The 23,224-nt window shown below is 49.1% G+C and overlaps 1 protein-coding gene and 1 pseudogene across 2 annotated transcripts in view; one reads left to right on the plus strand and one right to left on the minus strand.

The window, feature by feature from the left end:
- Positions 1 to 3,522: 3,522 nt before the first annotated feature.
- On the minus strand, positions 3,523 to 4,343 carry LOC129030479 (uncharacterized; annotated as a pseudogene).
- The window catches only part of SH3RF3 (SH3 domain containing ring finger 3), a 369,865-nt gene continuing 350,860 nt past the window's right edge, over positions 4,220 to 23,224 (plus strand). For both annotated transcript variants that reach the window (XM_063648534.1, XM_054475806.2), the window contains exon 1: positions 4,220 to 5,050. In XM_063648534.1, coding sequence (XP_063504604.1) covers positions 4,478 to 5,050 — 573 coding nt within the window. In that variant the 5' untranslated portion in view covers positions 4,220 to 4,477. The remainder of the gene's footprint in view (positions 5,051 to 23,224) is intronic.

A 23,224-nucleotide genomic window follows, 5' to 3' on the forward strand; every position in this document is an offset into this window, starting at 1 on the left:
AAATTGGGAAATCCATAGGATCAACAGCAAGGCCAGGAAAGCAGTGGAGGCTACAGCCCAGGCTCACCAGGCAGTCACATCTGGGGTTGGCCTGTTGCCAAGGCGTGCCCCCACTCTGAGATGCTATAGGCCACTCTGCCCACCAGGTGGGCACCAGGCTGCAGGCACTGCTGCTGCTGGCCACCTGCCCCATAGCTGCTGAACTCTCAGTGCTTCCTCTGCCCACGTCCCTCCACCTCTCAGAGTGTGGTGGGGGAGGGGCAGCTTTTGACTGGCTGAGCCTGTCACATTCCCACACCTTAGCAGAGTGGGGTGGGGGTTAGAATTATCTGACTATCACCACGTGGAGCATCTTCCAAATCTAAAAAGAAGTTCAAATTTTGGGCAGCCAAAAACCTGACATACAGCCGTCCAGTCCTGTTTCCTCTGAGCTTTTTCGCCTTTGGACAGACGCCCTGTGTTCCTTCAACTGAAACTCATGGATGAGGCCTCCGGATCCCTTACCACATTGTCATTAATTTTTGGTACCCAGAATTGGAAGTAATGTCACAAATCTGAGGTACAATGGGATTATTTTTTTCCAAACCCTGACCGCCCCCCACCTTAACTTTCATGAAGGCATCTGAAGATTTCATTACTTCTCTAGTCAGCCATACTACATAGATGACTCATATTGGCTCATACGATGCTTGTGGTCAACTGAAATCCCCAGATCTTTTTAGGAATGGCTGTAAAGCCAGGTCTTCTCAATTATTTACTTATATAATTGGCTTATTGAACATGTGCAAATTTAACCGAGTAACATAAGACTGTATTTGTAATACTTCAACTATTTAGTTCACACCCTTAAATTCCCTCACACTGTAGCATAGTGTACTTGGCTACTTCAACCAGAAATTGCAAACTGGCGGTCTGTGGGCCAAATTGACCACACATTTATTTTGCTTGGCTAATATGGTGATTTTTGAGAACTGAATCAGTTGCCAACTGTTGAACATCAGGAGATGTCATGTAAAAAGCAGCACTTCCAACTTCTCTTGAAAGGTATGAAGATCTAGCAACATTTGGTCATCATTCCCCCAGGGCTGGAGCTGGGCAGCAGCTACTTCCTCTGAAGGGTGCAGACAAAGCTCACTGCAGTCCCCACCAGGCCCTATTGCCTGGGGTTCACCCTGCTTCATTAATTTCATGCCCTGCCCAGTCACTGTGGACATCTGGGTGCATAGTCTGTGTGTCCTGTGGGTGCTGGTTATGGCAGGGGCAAAAGGGGTAAAGTGGAGGCAGAAGAAAGCTGGGAAAGGTGGGCTTCAGTGGCCCTCTCTTGCTCTTGTCTGTCTTGGGTCATGCAAGATAAAGATGTACTGAGGGCAGAGATGTGGTGGTGAGCTTCTGGCGTGGGTATCTGTGGTTCTGACTGCCCAGCATAGCAATTCTGGAAATTCTCATTTCTCCCGTGTGACTACAGAGAGTGCTTCCAGGTTTCAGATGATCCTGCTCCTGTGGCCCAGGCACATGGGTCCAAAGAGTGACCACTGGTCCATGCTAGTGATAGAGTTTTAGAACTTCCAGGAGTGAGCTGATGTTGTTGGAAGAAAGGCTCCTGGAGATTTGACATTTTCTGTCATGTGGGTTGGGAAGCAGAGGCAGCTGGTGCAAGAAAGTGAAGGGTTGAGTCATCAACTAGAGACAGGGACAGCAACACACACTGTGGGCTCTATCTGTGCTAATCTGGCCCAGCTCTTAGCCTGGGATCCTATGAGATTCCTCTTATTATTAGTGTATATTCTGCTCCCTTTAAAATCTACCTAGAGTTGGTTTCTGTTGCTTGCAACCAAAAGCACCAGGGCATGTCATCACAGGCAGTCCTTGCTCTCTGTGAGCCCTCCCAGTGCCTGATGGGTCCCCTCTTTATGCTCCCCCTTGTCTACCATCTGCTCTTGGATCAAGCATCCTGGGTCCTCTAAAAAATTCCCCTTGTTCCTGAGCAAGGGTAAGAGTGAAAGGTGGCTCATGTGAATATGTTTCCATGCACTGCGAGGTGTGTGCCCTTCCTTCGGCCCTCAAGGGAAGCCAGGCAGCTCTGGGATGCTTTCCATCTCACCCTGTTGTTGGCGCTGATGTAAATCATACAGATGGAAATCCACACTGCTGAGAGACATCCAGGTTATGAAAGCCACCTGCTGCTATCAGAAGCAAAGTTTCCAGGGACTAGCATCCTGATATAAGCACAGGATATGTGTAATTGAGATACTAAGATCTGCCTTCAAATCACCAGTACGTGATGAGACAGAGAGAGAGAGAAAGAAAGAGGCATCCTTTCTTTCATTCTACAAATATTTATTGAGCACCTACTATATGCTAGGCACTGCCCTAGGCACTAAGGATATTACAGTGGAAAAGATCTGCAGCTTACAGAGAGCTTACATTCTAATGGCATGTAAACTTTATGTGTTAGTTCTGGGGATACAAAAATGAAAATTCAGTCCCAATGGCTTTACAAGTATGAATATCACTTTCCTCATTTGTAAAATGAGTTTAAAATAATTATCACAGGTTGGGCACAGTGGCTGGCGCCTGTACTCCCAGCACTTTGTGAGGATGAGGTTGGAGGATCTCTTGAGCCCAGGAGTTTGAGACTAGCCTAGGCAACATAAGGAGACCCCGTCGCTACAAAAAATTTAAATTAAAAATTTAGCCAGGCTTGGTGGCACGCCTGTAGTTTCAACTATTCAGGAGGCTGAGGTGAAAGGATGACTTGAGCCCAAGAGTTTGAGGCTGCAGTGAGCCATGATCGCACCCTGCGCTCTAGCCTGCCTGACAGAACGAGATCCTGTCTAAAGCTATGTAAGTAAATATAAATAAATAAAATAATTATCTTGCAGAGCTGTTTAGAGGATTAAATAATACATAGCAGGCTCTTGGCTTTTTAGCCTCAACAAATACTACTTTTTTCATTAATAATAATAGAAAGATCATACAACTTCACAAATCACAAGCTATCGGCCCTCCACGACTCTTCTGATGTTAGCCGTGGCTGAACTCGCTGTCCAGCCAATCCTGGTTTGTGCTGGGCCCTGGACGGGAACCCAGCTCTTCCTGACGGGAACGCAAAGCGGCCACGAGGGGGCAGCGAACGGCAGGGAATCTTCGCCGCCGACCCCAGCCCACCGCCAAACTTCCCTGCTGCTCTCGATCCTCCTGTACGTACTTCCGTTGCTCTGACGCTCCCAGAAGCCGGGGCGTCGGGAAGGAGAGCGCGAATTCACCCTCCTCTGCGCCTCCGTAGGAAAAAATTGGAGCGGGGTTCACGAGACTGCGCCGCAGCGGGCGCTAGAGCCCCTCACACAGCGCCGCCCAAGGGTGCGGCAGCGGCGCTAGCCTCCGACCCGCGACTCCGGCGAGCCAAGGCTGCGCCGGGAGGAGTCGGCGCGGGCCCCGGGGTACCCCCTTTAACTGGAGCGCCTTCCCCTCCTGCCTTGCGGGGCATCCCCACACCCACACCAGAACGAAGCTCCGGGGCTGTCACTTCTGCGCGCTGCTCGGAAAGGAGTCTGAACCGGGAGCGCTCTGGGGAGTCGTCGGGGAGGATGCCCGGGCGTCGGCTGTGTCCCCAAGCTGCTCGCCGGCGCTGGCGAGGAAGGCAGTCGGGATAACGCCGCCCAAACTTTCCTTCGCAGCAGCGTTGGCAGGAAACGTCCCTCTCTGAGGCTCACGAAAAGCCGAAAAAGACTCGGACGCTTGGAGGAGGCAGGGCCAGGCCTGCGCAGGAGAGGTTCCCCGGAGCCCTGGCGATATCCTAGGGGACCAGGCTAATCGCCGGCTTGCGCCCAGGCGAAGGGAGGTCCTGCAGGCGCGGCGCCTCCTTCCCTGCGCCCCGCAGTGACCGTGACCTCCGCGCGCACCCCCGCGCACGTGCTCGCGGCCGAGGAAGAGGAAAGGTCCTGCTGAACCCCTCTGGAGGACAGCGACTCGCGAGCAGGCCAGGGGCGCATGGAGGTGCTGCGGGGGCCGTGCGGCTGGCCAGCTGCGCTGGGGAGCGTGCACGCCGCGCCCCGCCTCCCCGGGGACCTGGCCGGCCGCTGCCCGCACTTCCTGCCGCTGGTCTCCCAGGCGCGAGCCGCCGCTTGCAGCACAGAACCCGTTGAGCTTCGTGCCCGGCAGCACCCCCGGTCCCCCGCGCGGGGCGGACGCGCAGCGGGACAGGTGTAGCCGGCAGCCGCAGGCGCTGCGCTCAGGACTGGGCGGGTTCGGCTGGCCGGGAGTTAGCTCGCTGCGCGCGGAACTCCGGTCCCCGCCACGCAGGCCGGTCGGTGAGCCACTTCGCACCGCCACAGCCCTAGCATCGGGCCACCAGCCGGGGTGAAGAAAGTCACGGCGGAGCCCGGCTCCCCAGTCCTGATGCTGGCGGCCGGTGGCGGGCTCCACGCCGGCCCCGGGACCTAGGCAGCCGCGCGAGACCGCTGCGGGTGCCTCCCCCATGCTGCTCGGAGCGTCCTGGCTGTGCGCATCCAAGGCGGCCGCCGCTGCTGCGCAGAGCGAGGGCGACGAGGACAGGCCAGGCGAGCGACGGCGGCGGCGGGCGGCGGCCACCGCCGCGGGGGCCGGCGAGGACATGGATGAGTCGTCGCTGCTGGACCTGCTGGAGTGCTCCGTGTGTCTGGAGCGCCTGGACACCACGGCCAAGGTGCTGCCATGCCAACACACTTTCTGCCGCCGCTGCCTGGAGAGCATTGTGTGCTCGCGCCACGAGCTGCGCTGCCCCGAGTGCCGCATCCTGGTGGGCTGCGGCGTGGACGAGCTGCCCGCCAACATCTTGCTGGTGCGCCTGCTGGACGGCATCCGTCAGCGGCCCCGCGCGGGCACCAGCCCCGGCGGCAGCCCGCCCGCGCGTCCCATCCCAGGTCAGAGTGCGGCCCCCACGCTCGCGGGCGGCGGGGGCGGCGCGGCAGGCAGCACCCCGGGTTCCCCGGTTTTCCTCTCCGCAGCCGCGGGCAGCACCGCCAGCAGTCTGCGGGAGCTGGCGACCAGCAGGAGCGCGCCGGTGGCAAAGGTGGGTATCTGTCTCCGCGGAAGTGGCCACGGCACGTGGGGGTCTGTGGGTGGGTGCTTGGGCGTGGGGGGCAATGATGACGTGCGGAGGAGACCAAGGGTGGTCCCGCGTTGGCCCACTGAGCTGTTGCTCTTCCTCCAACTTCGCTTGTTCGGTGGCGGCATCCGGCCCCCGGGCAGCTCGCCGCTTGTTCATGTATGTCCCATCCTCCTGTGGAGTGGGCACGCATTCCTGTCCCGTCGCTCACCCCCCGATTCCTTGGCCGGACTTGTTACCCTGCCTCTTAAACTTAGCATCGCCCTTGCATCTCCCTAGAAACGGAGACCTTCTTCCTCTGGGTCCCCAGACACTCCCTCTGCACACCCTGGGCCTGCCTGGAGAAAAGTTAGCCCTTAACGTTTCTGACAGGGCTCTGGTGGCTGCACTGGGAAGCCCGCGGGTCTCCTGCCTGCGGTCTGGCTGAGGCAGGGAGGGCAGAAGGCAGAGTGGGACTGGGCTTTGGAAGAATGCTTCTAGTAGTCTGGAAGGAGTTAATCTGGAGGCCCCAGGAGCCTTTTGACCCAGCCCTTTTGGACCTGGCAGTGTCTAACCAGAAGCCAAGGTCTTCTCCTGGGCTCCCAGGCAGGGTTGCATTCCCACGGGGGTCATTTATTTTTATTATTATTATTTTTGGTACAGCCGTATTTTAGGGTCTTCACTGCTTCTGTTTTAGACGAAAGATCTTCTCTGGATGGCTTCAATGATTTGGTTTTAAAAGCTTCTTACGGCTTGTTATTACACACTTTTGCCACCTTGTGAACTGTTATCAGGAGAAGAGGGCATGGGGTGCTGGTTTAAGTGAGAAAAAAAAGGACCCGGGTTTTGTTAATTTCTTTAAATGGAGAAAAGCACTTAAATGTTAAAAAATACATCGTCCATCTATTGGAATAATCATTTGCTTTAGAAACACAACTTTATTCCTCTACTTTTGACCGTTTAAGGAGTTAGTGATGCCTAGTCCTTCCACTATGTGTAATGCTGAAATGCTGGGAACATTCTAGCACCTGGATTAGGCAGTATTGCACATCTCTAAGATTAAGGTTAGGAACTTAAACCCTTGGATGTTGAGCTTGAGTTAAATGCCATACTTTGCTGCAATGGGCTTTTTTTTTCTATGGATCAGGAAGAATGGGGACAGTCAAGGATAGTCACTGGGGGTCACTTGGGGGGCACTGCTGAAGGGGATTTTTTTTTTTTTTGGTTTCAATTGTGATTAAATCCAGCTAAATGCTTGCGTTAGAAATTTTCAAACTTTTCCTTCCTGGTCTTGCTGTTTTTGATCTAAGGTATTTATAATTAAATATCTTTATTTGCAGAATAAGCGGGTTACCTTCTTCTGTTCTGATAAATTATATGATATTCGGAGCCCCGCTTCTAGTAAAACGCTGGGACATTCTGATGACCATCTGTTTACAGATGTCCTCTCAGTTTATCTTGGGGGATTTTGTGTTTGACCAGGAGGTTAGGAGGTAACCTCTGAAATGTGACAGGCTGAAGCTTTGATGCCACTCCGGGAATTCTGTGGCATTTGTAGTACCTTTTAGAACTTGTCAAAGGGGTTGAAGCTTGGAACTTTTTAGTAGTGACATTTAGTAGTAGCAGGAAATTGATGTTTTACTCACCATATTTTGAGACCCTTGGTTGACTTTCTTTATGGGTGCATAGTCATGTTTATGACTTTTTGTGTTTTTGGGATGTTTCTGGACGTTGTTTAATAGACGAGCGCTTATTTAACTAATAAGCAGGAGTCCTGCATGGTGTATTCACACTGCGCTAGGACTATACTACCATGCTGGGATAATAGCATTAGGTCCAGCACATGCTTCGGGAGTGGGAAGGATTGTAATAGCATATCAGGCATTGAGCAATCCTATACATTTGGTTGACAAAGATTTCAGCTGAAAATTACTTTTAGTACTTTACTGTCTATTGGAATTGCTTGACTCCTGCTAGGGAAGTTGAATGCTGGATGTTGTTGCATGTTGTTTAATAGAGGGGCACTTACTTAACTAATATGCCATGATAGCAGGTAATCATAAATATTACAGTCCCATCATTTCCCAATTAGAAGCTCCTTACATCTTCTTTTGGGCCAATTAGGGTATGTATACTTTTTAGGTATATAGGTAAATATTTGCATAGCTTGTTTACTTTATTAATTTTGTTACAGTTCGACATTTTGACAGCATTATTTTAAAAAAGTTTTAATTTCTATTTGGTTTTAGTGGCAGGGCACAAAACAGTGTTTTCCTGAATTCTTTACCTATGTCTTTTTCATTGGTTTTGGTGATCACCAGAGTACTTGGAGTCCCCTGACGTGGTTAGCAGAACCTCTCAGCTCTGCTCTCACCTGAGCCATTTGAGATAAAGCGCTTTTGTGGAGTCAGTTAACGATGCTGCCCCTGGAAATCGTATACAGTGACGAGTACCCATAGCCTAAGATCAGGAGTTGGTCTTTTTATTTGCCTGTTGGCAAATACTATATATGTGTTGCTTCTTAAAGTGTGTTCATATGTGTTACTTCTTGAAGTGACCTTTAAACAGTCCTGTTTTAATGGTACTATCTAACCCTTGCAGTTGCTAATGTATGCTAAATTTCTCAGGCTAACTTGTTTGTTTATTGTTTTGTTTTCACTTTTTTGCAAGAAAATCCCTTTAACATCCCAAGCTAGCATCAATCAAATTGTTTCAGTGCAGTGAGAGTCTTGCTATAAAAGAGTTTTGTGGTTCCACATTGAGTAATTCAAAGCACGCTTTTTAATGTAAGTGATTTGATAAGGACTTGAATATCAGACAATTCCGATTTTTTTTTGAAAATTTTTTAAATCCTTGACTTATATTTGAGCCTATACAGAACATCTTCTGCAGTTCACATAGAGTCTGCTAGGCACTATTATAGGTAAACAAGACAGGCTTGGGCTTTCTGGATGGAGCTGACAGTAGAGGTAGTGAGTGGATGCAAGCTGTCTGCCCAGCTCTCAGAAGGTACCTGTGGGCACTGGCTGGTGTCACTCCAGAATTCTGCGAGGGTTACAAGGAAGGACATTGTCACAAATTAAAGAACTCTAGAAAGCTTAGGCAGTGCCTTTGATGATATAAAAGTAGGCATTAGAGCCTAATAATTTTATCTGTATTTTGTATCTTGAGGTACAATGGTATATGTTCACATTGGATCCGTTTGAAAATCTCTTCTGTGTCTCTTTGACAATGTGACTGGGACTTAATGGAGAAAATAATTTAAGTTGGAGAATCATAAAATTATATATGTTAAATATTTTATAAGCACACATATGTATGATTCTTCCACCATTTTTTGAGTACCGAGCTGAGGACCTTTCTTTGAGTTTCAGATTGTCTTTTTAGCTGAACACAGTCACCTTTTATGATTTTCTATTTGTTTCTTTGAAATAGAGTGAAGACTAAGATTTTCAAAGGATTCTGAATAGAGCATCATTTAGATTTTAAATAGGACCTCTTCACTAATGTTTGATGTTCTCATTTACACCTGATTTAACCATTTTATTAGTGTTTGAGTCTTTCCTACATGGTCATCTTGATTTCCCAAGGGGCATTTTTTTTTTTTTTTTTTGCACTCAAACTTCTTCCCGTTACAGACTATTGAATTATGGTGCATATTTAGCATTATGAGTACAACTTGCATTAGCATAGTTGGGAATAAGGACAACAGATCCGTGATAAGCACAGGCTTCCCCAGGCAGGAGTGGCTGGCCCAGCCTTGCCAGGCTGTAGTCTCCGGTGGATGTGGGTGACTTTGGCTGTGTTACAGAGGACGTGGAATGTTGGTTAGTCCAGCTGGTCAGCTAGTGGAGGCCAGGATAGAGGGTGTCTGTGGTATCTGGAAGCTAGTTACCATGTTCTTTGGTTCTCGACAGTTGAACTGCTTATATACCTGAGATTTTCTCTTGAACGTTTACTGAGTGCCTGCTGCATGCTGGGCACTTTGACATATATCACCTTATGGAAAGTTCACGATAATCCTGCCAAGTGGCTGGTATAATTATTATTTTGAGGCCCAGAGAGATTGATATTTGGGCAAGTCAGAGAGCTAGGAAGTGATTGAGTTAGGATTCTGTTCCTCCGCTCTTCTGTCCAGTTTGGCTGGATGGTTGGGGTGTTGTCGTGGTTCAGTCTTGGATGTAATAAGGACTCCAGAGGAAAAGGCCAGCACTTGGGGGCCTCACCAAAAACCAGACAGCTCACAAGAGAGCAAACAAGTGGTTGATATGACAGCTGAGTTACAGCGAAGTCCTGTTCAGAAGGCCCCTGAGTGTGGAAACAGCAGTTTGTAGCCAGCGAGTGAATAATCTAAATTATTATTTATTGAGCACCCAGTGGGACCAGGTGTGAATGAAACCTCTGCTGTGGGCTAAGGGTTGAGCGGTGTTTTAAGTGTGGCTCATCTGGTCCTTACTGCAACTTGGTGAGGTTGCTAGTTACATAGGTAGGGAAATTAAGGCTCCAGAATTTCCTTGCTGAGCGGCACGCAGTTAATAAGCGTGTTTTTTGGAAGATTAACTTTGGCCTTGGTTAGAAGAGTCCTCTTACTCTACCACAGGCTCAGCTGGTTGGTAGCAAGATTCTAAACATAAGCAGTGGCCACCCCTTCCATTCACCGCGCCTCACGGCTGCAGATGCTCTTCTATGCAAGGCTGCTGTCTTGTAAACCCACAGAGTGCACAGAGCAGTGTGGCCCACAGGAAACAGCATCAAATCTGTTGTGGCTTTGGCCGCAGGTGACAGGCAGCTCTATTAATATGTAAGTGACATGAACAGGACATTAGTCTGAGTGGCTGAGCTGGCTAACCCAGCAGCTCTGCCCTCTCCTCACTGATCCATACTTGGTCTGCCCTTCTGCTCTGCTCCTGTGTTGGCTTCATTCTCATCCCTACCCGGTAGGTCTCAAATAGAGGCCGTGGTTTCAGGTGTCATAGTCCCATGATGACACCCAGTAGTGGAGACAGTAGGGTTTCTTCCCCTTGTACTTGGTCTCCAAGTCGGTGAGCAAACGGTGACCCAGACCCAACCTCATGTTTCCTGTTGCACTCCTGGGGACAGTGTTGCCTCCCAGGCTGGTGTCTGAAGCCCACACACAGGACTGCCTTTTCTCCTGAGGCAGTGGCCTGCCACCTCCCCCAGGACACGTGGAAGGAGGGGAAGGGGTGGTGGGAATCCCACTGAAGGTGGTTTTAATCTTGGCTTCCACACTTCCTCACCATCTGCCCCGGGGCAAATGGGCTAGCTTTCCTGAGACTTCTTATCAGTGAATTAGGGACGCTATTTGCTTCTTAGATAAATAGGATAACGTACATGCAGTGCCTGGCACACATGACTGGCTGTCGTTTCAGTGCCTATTCCTAATATGAAAATCTTCAAGTCTCTTATCACGCGTGAGGCACACCTCAGAGTGCCTGCTTTGCTGCTGGTGGATTTGTGGTATTTAGCGTTCTAAGTTAAGGGTGTGTGCGTGTACGTGTGTGGATGTGGATGTGCATGGGGGTGTGTGTGTGTGTTGTGAGTCTGATGTCATGCTTTGCCTCTAGATTCAGTCAGTCCATGTTGTGGAAGCTGGATCGTCAAGCATTACTGGGCATCTATGCAGAGTAGTTGCTTGAGTCTGTTGGTTTCCTTTTTAAATTTGCTCCAAGTTTATCTTTATTATCAGAGGCAGTGTTCCTGATTCTTACAAACTTCATTAAAAGGGAAAAAATGTCTAAGCCATAATCTGCTTTAAAAAAACAGCAGGGGAGAATAATCCTGCTCAGTTGCTGATCCAGCCTGTTGGCAGGCTATCCTGAAAACGAGCCCACCTCTGTCATCCGTAGGACACAATAGCTTGTCTACAGCTGCCTAGAATCAGGCTGCTTGCTGTGATGGAGCTGAGCAGAATTCTATCCAATTATTTCTTCCTCCTGGCTTTTGAGAGCCTGCCTGCTTGCTGGAGCATGACAAATTTGGGGCTCAGTTTTGCAATTGTTTCTAGTGTGCATTTCCGTTCAATCTGTATTTAATCTCTATCTTTTACAGTTAGCATGATCTTTTTTGAGGTGCATTTAAAAAAAACAACACACATCAGCAAGCATTTGCTGGGGGAAATGCTCTTGATAGCACCACTTGAAGAGGCCAAGGTCAATTTTTATCAGATTTGCCTTGCTTGGGAGATCTTCAGATTTCATGAATGTGAAATGCATGCTTGATGGGTATCCTATTGGAATTTTAATTAACTTTAAAAGAACAGGGTGTTGAGCTGAAGGTATTGGCAACAGTGAATGGTTTACAGATCATGCAGGCACCCCGTAATGTGAGCCTCCCTTTTCCCATTGAGTGAAGTTGGAATGAAAAAGTGTATAAAGTTGCAGCACGATTTGGATTCTGCTTTCTTTAGGCTCCCCTGGCCCTTGATGGCTCTGCACATCCTTGGAGGGCATTTAGAGCTGCAGCTCTCCTTTGGGAGACCTGAAGAGGTCCCGAGAAGAGTCGCTGCGCTCTTGGGTAGCACGTGTTTACATTGTTAACTGATGCAAACGAAGATATGATGGTATTTGCATTTCCACTTAATGGAATGTGTGCATAAGGCTCACATGAATTTATGTGAGTTTAAATGAATTAGGATTGACCACAGGAATTCGGGTCAGGAGATGTGAGAGAATTTAGAAGCATGCTTGCACCGGGGTACCTGTAAATGTGCTGCAGCCAGGCTCACTGAGAGCAAGACCTCACCAGAGAATCGGGGAGTTTGCAGGGAGCCGTCTTTACCCTGGTTCAAGGAATGGGATGCTGATGCTTTTCTCTCTCTGGCTTCACTGCACACATATTTAAGTACCTGCTGTGTACCAGACACTACAGTGGACACTGGGGGCTCCAGGGACAGCGATTGCTCTCTTTATAATGAAATGTAATTTTTTTTCCATTTAGTTAGGTGACCAGATATGCTGCAGAGGAAAATGTGTCTATATATTTTTATTCTCTGTTTATCTGGCAGGAATTTCTAATGAGGAAAGTGGTATCGGTGTGATTTGGGGTTTAGTGAATTTGCAGTGGGTTCTCACCTCTTTTTGTTTATTCTTCTAGATTTGCCAAATGAAGATTTTGCACTTCTTCTTTCTGAATCTTTCTGAGTTTGTGGTGGGGAATGAAGATGATGAGGCGGGTCTTTCCCACAGCTGGAGGCTTTCTGAGAGCAGCTTGGTGTTGCGGGCAGCACCTTTCAGAGAAGGTGTCTGCTGTTTGCTAGTTCTGGAGCAGATGCTCTGGAAGTAACACATGCTCAGGAGACAAGAGAACTTGCTGCTGCGGCTAGAACGATGGAGGTCAGGAGTGACCAGCATGTTTTCTGAAGCTTCTTTTAATTTTTTGTTGGCCATCAAAACACACTACCTTAGGTGAGAATTATTTGGATTTATCATTTAGGATCTAAGATACATTCATGGGTGACTGTATTCCATTTGTTGCTCTAGGATGAACCCAGAGATACTGGAGAGAAAGAAGAAAGACGAGGGAGGCTTAGGCACGTTTCAGTAAATGGTTGCAGTTAACTAATCTCATTAGACACCACCCATCCTGATCAGCCGTTGTTTTTGCATTCAAAGACTACTAATTGGTTAATCCTCCAAGCTTTGCCTGCCACTGTGGCTGTTTGAAGGGTCAAGGAATCCTTCAGATGATTACTGAACACTTGGAGTGCTCACCCATGTGGGTTGAGGAAAGTACTCCTGGGGCTGGGCCAGCTAAATCTCAGGCCAGGCCAACTTCTGGAGGTGTTGCCTGTGTGGAGTGCCTTTACCCATAAATGTAATGGCAGACACATACATTTTTTTCTCAGATCAAAATTTCTTTTCTTTTTTTTTGAGACAGAGTCTCGCTCTGTTACCCTAGCTGGAGTGCAGTGGCACGATCTCGACTCACTGCTACCTCCGCCTCCCGGGTTCAAGCTATTCTTCTGCCTCAGCCTCCCAAGTGTCTGGGACTACAGGCGAGCGCCACCACGCCTGGCTAATTTTTTTATATTTTTAGTAGAGACAGGGTTTCACCATATTGGCCAGGCTGGTCTCGAACTCCTGATCTCGTGATCCGCCCGCCCTGGCCTCCCGAAGTGCTGGGATTACAGGTGTGAGCCACTTCACCTGGCCTCTCAGAAATTTCTAAAAAATATGTAGGGAGAAAGTAGTGGGGCTTCAGTTTTGCATGCAGGAAAAACAAAGGCTTGGGAGTTTAGCTGTAAAAGAATGGACACTTGCTGCTGTTGCTGGGACTTCAAGGCTGTTGTAAAAATTAGCTTGGTGCCGCATTTGCTGGCAAAGTGGCAAGTAAATTTTGAGTAATATTCTGGACTTCATGTATTGTATTGAACTGGGTGTTTTAGAGAGGGGTCAGGGCAGCCCCTGGGCAGCCCGCTGCTGGTGGTTCATTCTAGTCTTCCCGTCCATCTGCAGTGAGGAAGTGGGTCACTCTTCCTCTGGGTCTGCACACCCTGCCTACAGACTGCAGCTGTAGGGAACACACAGAATGAATAGTGGCCCAGGTGCTGGGGCTGTGGAGCTGTCACCATGGCCCTGTGTGAGTGCTGCTCTTGAAGTCTGGCCCAGAACGAGTGATGTTAATAATTCAGTCCACACATATGTATTGACTGCCCACCCTGTTGCAAACACTGTGTTAGGCACTGGAATGTACATTAGTCACAAAACTAGAAGTGATCCAGGCCTTTCAGCAACTGACCATTCAGAGGACACTGTAAACAAATAGCCAATAGGTATCTCTTGACATGTGGTAATACGAGACGTGAAGACAAGGGGCCACAGCCTGGTGATGGCAGGGGACGTGGAGTCATGGGTGGTGTCTGTGGATTTAATTATGCAGCTTATTTATCAAAATATATCCGCATCTTTACTTTTATGGATAAGCCACTGGATTCCTTAATGCTTTATAATCATATCCCAAATCTGCGTAACTTAAAAATTGCATCCTATTTTCTCTTCCCAAGCACAGCCAAAGGTAATTAAAACCAGATGTGTTTGCATGAGATAATGAGTGCAGAGCATCAAGAATGTAGATTGTGCTAAATTAATGTCGCCTTAACAAAGATAGCCAATGAGACTAACCTTTTTTTTTACTAAGTTCATGATGCCCATGGGTTAATTTTGTCACTAGCAGTCATTGTCTGGACCAAGTTTGTAATCTAAACATGTGCAGTATGAAAGGTGAATGCTCTCACACAGTCACACTCCTAATAGAAAGACAACCCTCTTGTATCCTGAGCAGCAGCCTTCCTGTGCCTTCTGTGGCTGAATTTGTGTTGTGGACTACAGCAGGGGGAAAACTTCCAATGCTAGCAATTTGAGTTTTAAAAATTAATTTTAAAAATGTGGTCTTTATGGAATTGGGAGTGTATCTGCTGTCTCGGTTTGACAAACTAAGCTTTGACATGTGTACAGTAACAAGAGTTTTCCTGGATTTAAAGTTGTTGTCCCCATCATACCAAATGAGGTGACGTATGTCAGATTCTGTGGTTGAGCCTCACAGTGCAGAAGGGCACCTGCTGTAGGTCAGCAGCCCATTGAACAATGGAGTTCAAGACTTGCAGTTTTTGAGCTTTTCAATCACCTGTTTGCCAAAGACCAGTGTGTCCATTGCTTGGCAGTTTGACATCTGGAGTCGTGTGGACAGGGGTCTACATCCAAAGGGCAGCGCCACTGGGGCTTAATTTGTTCAGGTTTGTGTTCCTAGGCTGATGGAGGCTGTTTGTCTCAAATTTAGCTGCTTTAAAGAAACAGAATGGTTTATTGATCAGAGGTAGTGACTCATGACATTGAAACTGTGCCCACATAACTCACATGACAAGGCTGGGGTGAAGAGGACAGGTCTGTGGAAGGCTTTCGACTTAGTCCTGGGAGGCCCCTTTTCCCTCTGTCCACTGTCCCCTCCTGCACCGTCACTGTTGCTTCTTTTCTGAAGGCTGCATTGATGCACATGGTTGGTGCATGTGGTCGATTGATGCACATGGTTGCATGTGGTTGGCGCACGTGTTTGGACTTCTCTGTCTCTGTTCCTGAGATCAGCTGCATCCAGCCATGGACCTTCCCTTTTGCCGGTTCTTTGTGAATCATAAATCTACTTATAATGCCTTTACATACTGATGTTCTTTTTCTACTTTTCCCAGACTTCAGCAATTTCTTGCTTTTTTTTTTTTTAGAGACGGAGTCTTGCTCTGTCCCCTAGGCTGGAGTGCAGTGGCGCGATCTTGGCTCACTGCAGGCTCCGCCTCCCAGGTTCACACCATTCTCCTGCCTCAGCCTCCCAAGTAGCTGGGACTACAGGCGCCCACCACCATGCCTGGCTAATTTTTTTGTATTTTTAGTAGAGACGGGGTTTCACCATGTTAACCAGGATGGTCTTGATCTCCTGACCTCATGATGCGCCTGCCTCAGCCTCCCAAAGTGCTTGGATTACAGGCGTGAGCCACCATGCCCGGCCAATTTCTTGCTGTTTAAATTTATGGGAAACAGAATTTTTTCTCTTCTGCAAAAGGCCTATGTGCTCTACACGTGGTTAATAGCCAGTCTATGCAATATGATTGATGTTAAAGGTAACATCTCCTCTGTGTCCCCAAACTAATCAGTGCCCCATCTTTGACTATCACCACCTACACAGTCTGGCCCTGGGGGTATCAGTTTTCCACTCGGTGCTATCACTGCCATAAACAACTTCATGGGCTGAGAAGCCCTTGCTTTCATAACCCCCACCTTCCATCCGGGGCTGCTGTGAACTGGACACCCCTAAAGCATCCTGACAACCAGATCCCTGTTGGGCGGGCGGTATCTGGTAAATGGTGTGAGCCATTTACATCAGCTGTATTGAAGGGATCAGTGCTATGCTGGGACCCATCCTTGATGACCTCATTTTAGCCGACTTCATCCAGGTGGAAAGATGCAACCACACCCCTCAGAGCCCAGGTTTCTGCGGATTCCTCTCTTTTGACTCCCTTCTGTGCAGTTTCTGGCTCCATTATTATTTCTTCAGGCTGTTTCAGTGACCCTTCCTCACTCTTCCCTTCTGTGGGCTGTGCGCATTCCTGGCAACCACTGCTCTGTCGGCTTTTGCAGTTGCCACCGGCTGGCTTTCTGGAGGCAGCCTGTCGTCTCTGCCTGGGTACCTCTTCCTCCAACTTGCTCAGTGATGAATGGGGCTCAGAGCCTCACTCATAGGCTGCCCTCCCCACCGCGCCAAGCTCATGGGAGGGGATCGAGACCTCTGCAGCACCTAGGCACATGCCTGCCTTTCCCAGTGACCAGGCCCAGCCCAGAGCTGAGCCCACAGCTGCAGAGATCACCAGTCCCCAGGCTGACCAATTCTTTACAGGTGTAGGCTGAAGCTCCAACCCACTGCACTTTTCTCTATCATGAAATCAGATGTGAATTTAGGGTGCAGATCCCAGGAAGAGCGATGACGCCTGGGGATAACAGTGCATCTTGACAGAAGAGTTAGGACCCAAAGCCAGCATCTCCCAGGAGAAAGCAAAATACTCATTTTCTAGACCCCGGGGAACAAGTATCCTGACAGCATCAACAGGAGGGGGTACTGGTTGGAGAAGGAGGTCAGGATGACGGTTGTGTCCAGCTCAGCAAAGCCAGGTCCTCGCCTCCTTTCACCCATGGGACCCCCTAGATGTGCCCAGTCTGCTGTCGGCTGCCTGCTTCTCCTACCTCCTGCAAGCTCTGCAGGCGGCAGGGCCCTTTCTACACTCACAGAAGTCTCAAGGAAACCTCCTCTGGTGTGTGGCCATCATTTCCCAGAGCCCCCGCCAAGTCCTCTTCTGGGGTCCTTGAGTCTCCTGGGTGGGGGTCTCAGGTATGTGCCTAGGACTTTTGCTGCAGCCCCTGGCCTGTCCCCTGGGCCCCACCCCAAGTCACCTACCGGGTGGGGTCCCTGAGCCCCTGAAGAGCAGCAAGGGAATGCTTCCCGTGGTCCAGCCCCCTGGGCGGACTCTCATGCCTTTGTGACTGGGTGAGCTGTGCGTTCCCAGTTCTTTGCCAGCTGCTCCAACTCCCCACCACATCCCTTCTACTGGTGTTCTCAGGAATAGGTGTTTACAGTCTTATTTTTTCTTAAAAATTCCCATGCATGTTATATTCTAGTCTAAAATGTGCCTCCTCTGATTTTAATAGGTCCCCTAAAGTACCCTGTGGGGTTAGCTGCACAAACTTGGAATCAAATATGTGTCCCGTGACGTCTTCCCATTCCCTGGCCCCCAGCACCCACACAGGCACCCAGCTTGCAGGCACAGTGGCCGAGAGTGAGGGATGGGCTGCCTCCTGGTCTCCCCAGGGACAACAGGGCACTCTGCTCTCCCCAGTGGCTGAGGGAGGAGGATTCTAGTCCTGTCACCAGAAGCCTCTCTGGGTTCTCTGGAGGCAGAACACCTCTGCTGGGCTGCATCTCGGAGCCCTCCATCCTGGAGTCACCTGTGAGGTCAACTGAGTGGAGCATGGGCTGTCAGGCCCGGGTTTATTTTCTGATCGTTGGTGTCCTCTGGCTTCACCTGCCAAAGCACCGAGGATTGTTGTTGAGTGACAGAAGTGCTATAGGCTCGTCGGTAAATGTGGGGAAAGGTGGCTGTCATTGTGGGACGTTTTCACTCTCTAAACTTAAATGGGAAATTCCTGTCAGGTTGAGGAATTGTCAAGGATGTTGGCTTTCAAGGTGACAATTGTCGTGCTGACAGATACAGCACGTGGGTGGTAGTGGAGTGCTGGGGGCCTGGGGCTGGCGTCCTGGCTGCTGGAGTGTAATTTGGCATTAGAGATGAGGAAAGGGAAAGTGCCACTGGGGTGCTGGTATTCCTGGTGGTGTCCCTGTGCCCGGGAACTCAGTGTGGGGGCCTGCCATGATGGCCACAAGGTAACCTCAGGAGGAACCTGGGAAACATGTTTTATATTAAAGTTTTCATTTAATGGTCCATTCTATTTGTCAAGTGGTGCATATAGAAAAATTGTGGCAGTTGCATGGAATTTCATTTGGAAACAAATTTAAATAAAAAGTGAGTCAATTTAAAGGAACTCATTAAGTAAGTATTGTGAAACTGAGGCTTGGAAGACCATAGTTTGGATAAAAAATGCCTTAAGTTGAAGTGAAATCAGAACCTCAAAGCGAGATGTGCACTCTCACATTCATTTCAGCATTATTCACAGGGCCAAGATCTGAAAGCAACCCAGATGTCCATCACCAGATGAATGGATAAAGAAATTGCAGTGGGCTGGGTGCAGTGGCTCATGCCTGTAATCTCAGAACTTTAGGAGGTCAAGACAGGAAGATCGCTTGAGCCCAGGAGCTTGAGACCAGCCTGGGCAACACAGCAAGTCCTCATCTCTACAAAAAATAAAAAAAAAACAAAAGAATTAGCTGGGCATGGTGGCGCATGCCTGTAGTCCTAGATACTTAAGAGGCTGAGGTAGGAGGATTTCTTAAGCCCAGGAGATTGAGGCTGCAGTGAGCCGTGATCGCACCACTGCACTCCAGCCTGGGCAACAGAGTGACACCCTGTCTCAAACAAAACAAAACAAGCAAACAAACAAAAGACTGCCTGTTCTGTGCTGTACACACACACACACACACACACACATATGCACAAACAATGGAATATTATTCAATCTTAAAAAAGAAGGAAATCCTTCCATTTGTGATGGCATGGATGAGCCTAGAGGATGTTATACGAAGTGAAACAAGTGACAGACACAGAAAGGCAAATACTGTGCGATCTCATTCATATCTGGAACCTAAAAACACTGAATTCATAGAAGCAGAGAGTAGAAAGGTGGTTACGAGGCGCCGGAAGTGTGGGAAGAGGAGATACTTGTCAAAGAGTAACAGTTTCAGTTATAAGATGAATGAATTCTGGAGTTCTACTCTGTAGCCTGGTGACCATAGTTAACAATACTCGATTATATACTTGAACTTTGCTAAAAAAATAGATTTTAAGTATTTTCATGACACCACGAAAGTAACCAGGTGAGGTGATAGATATATGTTAACTGGAATGTATGTGTATATCAAATTATCACTTGTATACCTTAAATATATACAACTTTTATTTGTCTATTATACCTCAATAAAACAGGGGAAATATAAATTTAACATGATAATGAAAAGTATTTTTAAAAAAGACACAAAGCTGCCTCAAGTCATAGAACGAGCAGACCTAGCTTTCACCACAGCGTCTCTAGGTTTGTCCTTTCAGCCCTGGTTTCCTGTGTGTCTGAAGCCTCGCGCCCAGCTGTGGATGTGCTGAGGGTTTGTATGAGGGGAGAGGTTGAACGAGGTGAATATGAGGAACAGGGCAATTTTATGCTTGCAAGCAGCGTTGGGAAAATTGCTTTGTTTGATTTTTAAACCTAAATGGCAAACATGAGAAACCCAGCCTTTGGGATTTATTTTGGGCATGACATGTGTTCCCCGAGTCCTTATGCCACTGCACTGGGTCCAGGTTGGGCCACTCCCAGGCCCACCTCCAGCTGGTGATGCGTGCCCGGCACGGAGCCACCTCACACCTGTCTGCATCAGTCAGGCACCAGGCTGGAGCCTGAGCCACAGCAGAGCACTGACCCGGGGTTGAGAACGAAGAGACAGGCAGGGGGCAGAAAGCATGGTGGGAGTAGGCCTCGCTCAGCAAGCTTTGTTCCCAGAGCTGGGGTGCTGGGGCGGTGTGGACACTGCACACTGTAGGGTGAGTGCGTTCAGTGCCGATCTCAGGGCAGCGGGCTCACACCCGGCTCCTGGGCTCTAATAGGTGTGGTATAAGAAACTCAGGGCTCCGTGTCAGGAAGGGCCCTTTGGAGAAGCTCGTAAGCAGTGTTAAGGGCCCTCTTACAGGGCCTGGAGTCATCTCTGAGTCTTCCCTCACTGACTCTGTCTGTGTCCCCAGGTTTGGTCATTTCTTTCTCTTGAAAGGGGCAGTTCACTCCTACCTTTCTGCTGCTTCTGAGACAGAGCTGTGTGCTGGCTGGGTCCTTCCTGACCACGGTCTCACCAGTCCATCTGTGCCCGTGGCCCTGGTGATTGTCTTAAAATGCTGTTTGGTGACTACAAGCCCACTCAGCCCCCTTTAGTCTGGACTTCATGCCAGGCTCGCGGTCCCACGGCCCTGCTCATGACCCTGTGCGTCCTGCCACTCTCTTATTCTTGCACTGTGTTCATTCCTGCCTTTGGCTCTTTGCTTATGGAAGACCGGTCGCCTTCACCTCCGTCTGTCCGTGAGGGACTGCCGCCTCCTTTCTCATCTGCGGGAGGCTGCAGAGAAGCTCTCATGAAAGAGGCTGCTTCCTCACACATCCTCCACCCCTAAGCTGTCCTGGGGGCCTCACTGTTCCATGCATGGTCGAGCGACCTTTGGCACTGCTCTCGCCATGCGTTTCTAGATTCTCATGGACTTCCTAAGGAGCACTTTTTTGGAATTTATCTTCTTGTTGTTTTACAGGTCTTAGGTGTTCTCACAGGTCAGGACCACACCATCCGTTGAGCCTCCCCACCCGTGTGAAAGGGCGGGAACCCAGGAGCAGTATTGGTGTGTTGGTTGGCATGGGCTCAGCAGTGTAGTGGCCAGTGGCAATGCTTCCACATCATCAGGCTGAAAGGCAGGACGGAGCAGCAGAGCTGGGGAGGCTGCGTAGGGCTGTGGGTGTGCATGGAGCCCTGGAGCCCGAATGCCTGGGTTCACGTCTCCCTCCCCACACATTATTGCTGTGTACCCCTGAGCAAGTCAAGGGGCTTGGCAGTGTGACCTCCAGGCCGCAGTGTCCTTGTCTGTGTGGGCCGAGGGGGTCCATGCAGGAAAAGTGCCGAGAGAGGTACCAGCTGAACAGTTAGGTTTAGTAAAGGTGAGGTGTCACCACCGTTACTGTTCTTGAGTCTTAAGTTTTCATTAGAATACATATTAGAATGCATGGTACACTAATAATGGCCATTATTATCAGAGCTAACACTTGTTGGTCACTTAGTTCTGGCTGCTCTTACAGCCAGATTAAGGGCCAGGCAAAGGGCATCAGTAAAGGTCCCTGAAATGTTACTGGGACAAATTGCCAAAGGGATCATTCCAGCTTCCCAAAGGTGGCCAGGGCCTCAAATGCAAAAGGATACTAGTGACTAATCACTCCTCTGTATCACTGGCCCGTTTCTGTGGAGTCTGTGGAGTCTTCTTGCATCAATTCCGTGCCAAGAGGCCTCCAGTGTGGTGGACAAGCTCATGGGTTCCATGAATGTTCAATGGCAGGAGGAAGGGCACTTCCTAGCACTTTCTTGTTTCTCTTTAGGATCCAAGAAGCCTACCTCTGAATGCACACTCTCCCCAGCACCACCTTCAGGCCCAGCCCTTCCTCCACCATGGGTCTGCACCATGGGTGGCTGACTGACCGTCTCCCTCTGCTTGAGACTGCTTTGGTCCCCAAAGTCAGGCTGGGACCCTGAGGAAGGGCCTGGATTGGGGGGCCCCATAGAGTCTACATCTGAGTATCTTTTTTTTACAATCCTTCCTTCGAAAAATTGTGGATCTCTCCTTTCTTTAGTGCCCTCCGTTCCTTCTGTTTTCCTCTGTCCTCCCCTTCCTTACCCTCCACTCCCCTCCCCTCCCTCTCTTCCCCTCTTCTCTTCTTTTTTCCCTCCCCAACCGGCCCCCTGCCCCCCAATATCCTATGAAGTCCTCAGAGTCCTGTTAGAAAACACTTCTGGCAGTAACTGTTCCCATCTTTCCTCCTGGGGCCTTTCCTGGGACTCATCTCCCAACCTGATGACCTCTCAGGCTTTCTTCTAAGTAGAGGCTCTCTCCTCCCAACAACTGTCCAAACAAGTTCTCTTCTTCCCTGTCTCGTTTTCCCCTCTTGGTGACCCTGGAGCGAGTCAGAGGATGGGTTTCTTTTTGTCCAAAAGACAGAGGTTGGCTGGCACTTCCTCAAGGTGCCTGGGAGAAAAGACCAGGATGCCTGGACTTTCTTGGAATTACAGCTGTCCGCTGCTGCTGAGAGGTTTGCTTGAAAGATGTAAATATGGGGGTGGGGGGAGGTGGTGCTGCTCTCTCTTATCAGAAGCACATCAGGGAACCTCAAATGCTTTTGTGGGGGAGACTGTCTCTGCGCTGATAAGCACCTTGCTGTTGCTGGGGCCAGATGAAAGATAGTTGTTGAGTTGCAGCTTCAGTGTGCTGTTTGTATACTAGAGAAACATCATATCTGTGTGTATTTATTATTTTCCATCTACCACTTGGTCAACAGATCTGATAAGAAGCCCACACTTGAGGGAATTAGCACTAAATGGAATGCTAAACATAGTACCGTAAATGGTCCAAAAAGAGGCCTAGTCAATTATTCAAGAGGGACATATCAAGGTCTCATAGCGTGTTATCGATTCCCAGTTCTCTTGAAAATGATTTATTTGTCAGTTGCCCATCAAGTGAGCTTTCTTGTATAGTTTCCTGCTTCAGGGTCTTAGGGCACTTTGGTTTTGTAATTTTAATTTCTCTCCTAAGTATTTACGAAGTTAACAGGCAGTTGTTTTAGCTAAAATGTCCCGAATTGGAGCCTAGCCCATTCATCTTTCATTCAATAACTCCTGCAGATGAGTATGCATATGCATTTCCATATATACATATACAGTTAGACCTTTTATAAACTCTGCGTTTATAGTTATTGATTGGCAGTTCATCTCTTTGAATGAAGAGTTTTGGGGACTAGCTCATTTCTGCTGATCTTTACAGGTTTGCTTAAGATCTGTGGGCCCCTCAAAATCCATGGTATCATGGACAAGGACGGTCAGTCGGGTGGTTTGTTGCATGGTACTGTGGAATTCAAGTTCAGGGAAGGGCCCATCTGGCTGGGCTGCCAGCTGGGTCCTACACAGCCCCCTTTGTGTGGCCTTTTGGTCTCATGCACCCAGTATGCAGTGTGTTCTTACCGACGGTGGAAACTTGGCTCCCCCACCTGCCTGCTCTAGGACTCAGGCAAATTGGGTACCTTCTGCAGTATCTGTTTCCTCTTGTGAGATGGGCCCCAATCATGCCACATGAGCAGAGCACGTGAGGGAATCCACCGGGACGGTGCGCAGCAGCCAGCCCAGGCCAGAGCGCCATCCGTGGTTCTT

The sequence above is a fragment of the Pongo pygmaeus genome, chromosome 12 (assembly GCF_028885625.2).
Source record: "Pongo pygmaeus isolate AG05252 chromosome 12, NHGRI_mPonPyg2-v2.0_pri, whole genome shotgun sequence".
NCBI lineage: Eukaryota > Metazoa > Chordata > Mammalia > Primates > Hominidae > Pongo > Pongo pygmaeus.